This window comes from Sardina pilchardus, chromosome 1 (genome assembly GCF_963854185.1).
Source record: "Sardina pilchardus chromosome 1, fSarPil1.1, whole genome shotgun sequence".
Classification (NCBI taxonomy): domain Eukaryota; kingdom Metazoa; phylum Chordata; class Actinopteri; order Clupeiformes; family Clupeidae; genus Sardina; species Sardina pilchardus.
Genome location: NC_084994.1, coordinates 35,607,728 through 35,615,227, shown reverse-complemented (window position 1 = coordinate 35,615,227; position 7,500 = coordinate 35,607,728). Strand labels below are relative to the sequence as shown.

General features: G+C 45.4%; 1 protein-coding gene across 1 annotated transcript in view; it reads left to right on the top strand.

The window, feature by feature from the left end:
- Nucleotides 1–7,500, top strand: part of gpr137bb (G protein-coupled receptor 137Bb) — a 12,727-nt gene that overhangs the window by 2,527 nt on the left and 2,700 nt on the right. The window contains exons 2-4 of the mRNA XM_062534342.1: nt 3,213–3,262; nt 6,066–6,288; nt 6,793–6,942. Of these exons, the coding sequence (XP_062390326.1) occupies nt 3,213–3,262; nt 6,066–6,288; nt 6,793–6,942 (423 nt within the window). The remainder of the gene's footprint in view (nt 1–3,212; nt 3,263–6,065; nt 6,289–6,792; nt 6,943–7,500) is intronic.

Sequence of the window (7,500 nt, the reverse complement as noted above, 5' to 3'; positions counted from 1 at the left end):
GATTTAGTTTGTGTGTGTGTGTGTGTGTGTGTGTGTGTGTGTGTGTGAGTGGGGGTTTGTGTGTGTGCGCCTGAGGGTTCATATTTGGGTGTGAGAGGGAAATGATGCACATTTGTGTGTGTGTGTGTGTGTGTGTGTGTGCCTGTATACATGATTGTGAATGTGTATGTGTGTACAGTACAGCGCGCGTGTGTGTGTGTGTGTGTTTGTGTGTGTGTGTGTGTGTGTGTGTGTGTGCTTAGGGAGTAGGCTACACTCCAGAGTCTCTTTCCTTATATTATTTAGCAGTAGCAGCAGCAGCCACCACTCCTCTTCTCCTCCTCTCCTCCTCCTCCTCTCCTCCTCCTCTCGAGCGGAAGTACAAAGGCACTGGCGTGCGACCCACTTATCCCCCATTACCTATTCAGGAAGAGTGGGGTGGGGTGGGGGGGGGGCATGTTCTGCCTGTGGTGGGTACACAGCAGGGGGGCCTCTCTCTCTCTCTCTCTCTCTCTCTCTCTCTCTCTCTCTCTCTCTCTCTCTCTCTCTCTCTCTCTCTCTCTCTCTCTCTCTCTCTCAGATGCTACAGAACAAGATGATTGGAGATATGCCATCTGACTCGGGATAACAAGCCTAGTACAGAACTTTTAAATTCAAACCACATATCAGCCAAATCTGAAGAAAAAAAAACATACACATACATCGATTCATACAAATATTCGTGCAAATACACAGACACACACAGACACAGACACAGACACACACACACACACACACACACATACACTCACACACTGGTATCTCATGGCACTGAACCTAGAATTTGCCAGCAGCGTAACAATGCTGGTATGGGAGACGGTTAGGTGACAAATTCATTTGTGGATCAGACTCCTCAGGAATGCCTGGACGGTGCTGACCCCTGCATTACAGAACAGGTCACTTGCACTATAGAGCACCTGGGTTTCTTGACCGGTATTCTCATACAGTCATCATAAGAAACCTTAAGCTTCTGCTTGCTTGCCTTTTTAAATGCACTCCATAAGGGAGCAATATACAAAGCAATATTATGCTTTTAAAGAGGCTAATTTCAATGTCATCTGCACTCATGTGTAATTTTCTTACCAGCATGTTAGCTTGGGTATGTAATATGTGGCACTGCCACTGCCTGCCCTGCTAGATATCTGTCAGATAACTGATCTGTATTGTAGTGACCCAGATATTTCATTTTATTAAAGGCACTCATCACTTGTCCTGACAGACAAAAGTTTGGAAAACAAACAAGACATTGTCCCCTTTTTGTCCGACATATCAAGATGCCACTTTGGCATCATACAACACATGATATTTCACCCCATGTAAAATATTTACACAAAACATATAGAATCTATACATCCAATAGCTGTGTTTTCATTGTTGAACGCTGTACCTTTAATATGTCCCTCCATAGTATTTCATTCTGCTCAGAGTTGTGCAACCGTTACATAACTGAAGGCTAAGATTCATAGGCCTATGAGAGATTTACACACACAGTCTGCTGTAGAAATTGATTTCTGCAGACTATCAAACTCTACATAATGAGTAGGCTCTCTCTCCCGGGGGAAGGCTTGCGTTCAATCACACATCAGACACACACACACACACAGACGAACACACACGCATGCTCACACACACACACACACACACAGACAAGCACACACACATGCGCGCGCACGCGCACGCGCACACACACACACACACACACACACACACACACACACACACAGACGAACACACACACACACAGATGAACACACACACAGACGAACACACACGCATGCTCACACACACACAGACAAGCACACACACATGCGCGCGCGCACACACACACACACACACACACAGACGAACACACACACACACACAGATGAACACACACCAGCCACACATGCGTGGACACACACAGACACACACACAGACACAGACAAACACACAAATACAGACACACACACAGACACAGACACATACACACACACGTGTGAGATTTCTTGACACGAGTCGTGGCAGAGACATCTAACAGACGGGTGTTAGAGTTATTCCCAGCGGCTCCTCCGTCCCTGTTCCTCATTAATTAAAAAGGAGACACATGCAGACGTCTGGTCCGGTTTGGACCGGTATGGCGCCGAGCGGTGCGGTGCGGTGCAGTAGTGTACAGTACCGTCACTGACTGTGTTCTTCTCGTCATGAGACAAGACTGCGGGAGACATGTAGTCAGCCAACTAACTGGGTTGCTGTGTAACCGTGATTCAAAGAGAAGGCACACGGATGTGGTCTTAGCTTTGCCATGCTCTCCTCAGTGTGGTATAAATATGTGTGTTTGTGTGTGTGTGGGTATGTATGTGTGTGTGTGTGTGTGTCTCTGTGTGTGTGTGTGTGTGTGTGTGTGTGTGTGTGTGTGTGTGTGTGCGTATCTGTGTGTGTGTGTGTGTGTGTGTGTGTGTTCCATTGTGTCCTTTGTGATTCTACGTACAGCATGTGACTTTCATAAACTGACCTTGTTCTCGGCCTGAGTGAGTATTTATAAATGAGCTGTGTGCTTTGGAGATCTACCCGAGGCGCTTTCATTTCAGCGTCAGCGTTTACGATGAAACTGACTAGATAGATTATTTTCTTAGATGCTAGATTTAGCACTCTAATGTGTACACTTACACAGTATGAGCTGCACAAGAAACTGTTTATATAATTCTTATAAATAGATATAGTTTGCATTAAATGGTTTGATACAGTAATGGGACATCACCCTATCCAAATGCATGGAGGCAGGAGGGGTCTGATTTTAATGCGTTTGATTTGGCATTCAGTTGGAGGCTACGCCAACTAAGCTGTAAGAAAGACAGATATAGAAAGTCTTTTTTACCCACTGCAATAGCACTTTATAATGACTCCCATCTGGGCAGAGAGAAAGGAATAACATTTTAGATAATTTTCCGTATGTATGTATGTATGTTTGTATGTTTTTGTTGAATGTTGTGTTTGTATTGCTGCTGAAACACTGTAATTTCCCCTTGGGGATGAATAAAGTATATCTATCTATCTATCTATCTATCTATCTATCTAGTGAAAAGGACAAATGCAGTTTGCGGCTGCACTGTGTCTGACTATGCTATATGTCTCACAGTCACATAACGACGCCATCGACCTTTTGACCCCTGAGCGACCTTTTTGACCCACGTTCTTCTCCTCTGTTCTCCACTCAGGTCTTCTTCAAGGCAAAGTCCAAGTTCTCCCCTCAGCTGCTCAAATACAGGTGAGTCAGCCAGGAAATAGTGCTTGAACAGAGAGTGTGTCTTAAGGACTTTAAAACTTCTGTCTGCCCAAAAAGTTTCAAGTCCATACAGTCTCACTGAAGGTGGTGTCTGGCTGAAGCATTTTGTATGGACCAAAGTAAATTAGTAAATACTTGACCTTTGACCTCTCATCTCATCACCCCTCTCCTTAATTTCTTCTCCCTCCGTCGTCCGTTGTCTTTTCCTCCTCTCATACATCCATACGTCCCCCTATTGCTTCTCATAAAATGATCAGTCTCTCTCTATCACCCCTCATTAACCTAATCCATGCCTGTCTTCTTCAACCAAGCAGCACTTGTTTGCCCAAGTTCCCCTTTTGTGTGTTGGCTGTATAATCAAAGCGCTGTTGCATGCTGCCTGTTTCTGATGCCATCTCTCAGTGTGTGTTCATGTGCAGAACAGTCTGATTCAAGCATAAATCTGATTATCATCACAGTGCAGAATATTCCAGTTTACATGCCAAGACAACTAGTGAAACATCTGATTCCATGACGACACATCTTCATTCAGGAATCGTGATAAACTTTTAATCCGATTTCCACAATTTACATGGCATTTCTTAATTGAAGTAGAGTACAATCAGAATGAAACACACTCTGTCTTCCTCTCAACACACTCTCTGTTTCTTTCTCTCAACACACTCTATCTTCCACATCACTCCCTCTGTGTTCCATGAATGAATGATGGGGCGGTGACAATGGGATAGTCTATCCAGTGTTCTTTATAGATCAGTGGGAACCAGACGGAGGACCAAGGATCGAGGACCGAGGAGAGAGGGTTGAGAAGAGCCCCCATTCTGTTCCTGAACTAAAGTGAAAAGTAAAGGGTAGCTGGTATTTAGATGATGTGTTCATCTACAGCGGCACCGATCTGTACCGGCGGGCTTGGGATTGGAAATGTCTGCAGCCACGGCCCTCTTGGTCTCCTCCTCCTGTGTGCTGATACCCTGACATTCTCTTCGCCGCTCCTCCCTGTGGTATTTCTGTCTTCCTCTTCCTCTGGCGATACGACCTTTGCCCCCTCCTGTTGGTGTGTGTCCTAAATCTAGTCCGTTTGTCCTTGTTCTCCTCTTACGTTATGTCCCTCCTATCCCTTTTTTCCTCTCTTCATGCCTCTCATCCCTCTCTCCATGCCTCTCTCATCTCTCTCTCCATCCCTCTCTCATCTCTCTCGCCACGCTTCCACGCCCCCCTCCCCCTATACATTTTGTGTTTGATCTTTATGTTTGATCTTTATAAGGTCTCTGTTTGACGCTGGTACCTGCTGAGTCCTACATGTATGTTTTCTTTCCCCATCCCTCCACTCCACTCGTCCTTTTTTTCCCCTCCAGAATCCTCATCTACTTGCCTTCGCTTCTTGCTAACATCAATTCATTCTTCTACCTCCTTTCATTGCTCTTTTCGCTCTTTGCTTTCTTTCTTTTCTTTCTCTATCCTTCTCTCATTTCCCACCCTCCATCTGCACTTCATCCCCGTAACTCAGAGAAATTGCTGGCATCCACTAAATCTACTCAATATCGTTCCCTCTCCTCTCCTCTCCTCTCCCCCCTCCTGCTTTTCGTTCTCAGGTGCTCTGCCATCTCCAACACAAACCCTTTCATCTTAATCAGCCTTGCCTCTCTGGCTGCAATTTCGTTCATTTGCTCCTCTCCTCCTCTCCCCACTTTCTTCTATTCCCTCCTTCGCTCCAGGATTCTCCTCAAGTCGCTACTTGTCTTCACAAGCCATGTGTTCTTGCGGTTTTCTGCCATATCTACTCATTTTAGTTAGACTGGGTGAACCCTGCCTGAACTTCCGGGGAATTTGAATTTCGCCCGGCAGCTCAGGCTGAATACCAGCATACTGTATCTACGTTATTAGCTAGTGACGCGCCGAAAACGAAACTTAAGCGACGCGAAGTTCAGTAGAAACAAAGCGCAGCCTCGCCAGACTAATGTTCAATCTTAAAAGATTGAGTTTAGTGTGGTGAAAACCAGACTACATTTTAGTCCTACTCCTATTCTCTTTATCTTCTTAGGACCCGGCAATATCCACTTAACTATATCACGATATTACGTGGTCTATTTTAGCGAGAAAGATATAAACGAGGGCATGAAAATAGTGCCATTCCCCACTGTGTTCTTGGCCACGAGTCACATCAGCTTGCAGTCTTGAGAACTGTGCAAACTCACACACACACACACACAAAAAGCAAATTTAATCCTGACCATCAACAGTGACTAACTGTTCTTTCTCGCCTACAGACTAACTGTTCTTTCTCGCCTACAGTCTGAACTCCACCTTCATGTCCCTGTTCTAATTGGGATCTGCCCACCTTGAGACACAAACATAGACATGTCATCATCTAACTCATTTATATCACAACATGGCAAATTCTTCTCACAGGAAGGAAGAAGGAATTATACGATATGGCACATCCCTTCATCTCACTGATGTCTCTTTTCCTTGCACTCCTCTCTTCTCCCTCTCTCTTCCCTCCATTTTCTTTCTCTCCTCCTCTTTTGCCTCGAACACATTTATTTCCCAGTTTCCTCTCTTTCCTCCTCCCAGGACACCCTACCTGCTCTGTGTCTTCATGAACTGTTAACTCTTGGCTTTTCTTGCCCCTTTATCATTGTGAGGCCTTGCTCCTGTGGCTGTTATTTCCTAAATTTGCTCCTCCTCTCTTCTCCTCTCCTCCTTCTTCCCTCTATTCTTTTCTCTTCCCCTACTCCTCCTCTCCCTCCCTCCCTCCTTCCCTCTCTCGCTCCCTCGCTCGCTCCAGGATGCCCCTCTATCTGCTCTTCGTCTTCATGAGCCTGCTCTTCCTGCTGGTGAACCTCACGTGTGCGCTCCTCGTGAAGACCACGGACACGCAGGTGAAGACCATCGTCCTGGTGCGTGTCACCATCAACGACACGCTCTTCGTCCTCTGCGCCATCTCTCTGTCCGTCTGCCTCTACAAGGTGGCCAAGATGTCCCTCGCCAGCATCTACCTGGAGTCAAAGGTCAGTCAACCGCTCTGGCTCTGTAAACAGGAAACTAACAGTGGTGTCTCAGAGCAAGCTCCACATACACAACTCCAGCCCCTTTGCTAATCCAGGAACTAAAAGACAGATCAATTTAAACTGGCAGCTGAGCTCAAATTATCAACACACTTTTCAGAAGTGGCTTAGCTTCTCGATGAGACCAGCAGAAGGCATCAATCTAATGCCAGTGCTCCTGTCACAGTGCCGTTATATTGAACAGCGCTTACTGTATATATTGTGTGCTGTGTACATTTTGTTGCTTTATGTATAACCCAATTACAGTTCCCCTGAAATCACTTGAAAAACAAAATGAAAAAAAAAAAAAAAACGATTTATGAAAATGCATTAAAATATAGTGTTTAGGTATACCTATTCTTATTCATATTGTGTGTCTATTATGTCTGTGGAAAGTTAAGTTCTTACAGAGTACACAATTTGCATTGCTAAGTTCTTTTTTGGCGCTTTCTGGCGATTGGTCCACAGGGAACGTCCGTGTGTCAGGTGACCCTGATCGGGATCATGGTGGTGCTGCTGTACGCCTCCAGGGCGTGCTACAACCTGGTGGTGCTAGCGCTGACAGACATCGAGAGCATCAACTCCTTCGACTACGACTGGTACAATGTCTCAGATCAGGTGAGGACACAACAGGGCAAATTGGCCACTAAAATATTGATATAATGTTGGACATTGGTTGTACCATATAGTGACTTGTGCTGGTGAGTAAATGTAGTTGAATGTTGATGAATGCTGGTTAATGGGCTCAATGGTGTTTTTTGCCCCCAACGGCACCTTCCAGGCAGCACAGCCTAAAAAGGCACTACCTTTACCCTATTCCTAACCCTAACCCCCTCAACCCTCATCCTACCCCTAAACTGAGGGGAGTAAATGCCTTGAAGGCAGCGCTGCCTGGAAGGCACCATTGAGGGCAAATAATACCAAAGACCCACAACAGGTTGGGCAGGTGGAGACCTAACACTTAAGCCTACATTACACTGGGCAAGATTTGGGAAAGATTCTTGAAAGATTGTAGTCTTTTTGAGGAAAGCTTGAATGAGGGGCATTAGTTAAAAGACTACAATCTTCAGTCAGTGTAAGGTAGGCTTTAGCTGTTCTTTTTTTGTTGTCATTAGGCCAGTCAAGTTGATTTAAAATAGGCCTATAGCACATTTCCTACACTTTGGCAGTTCAGTT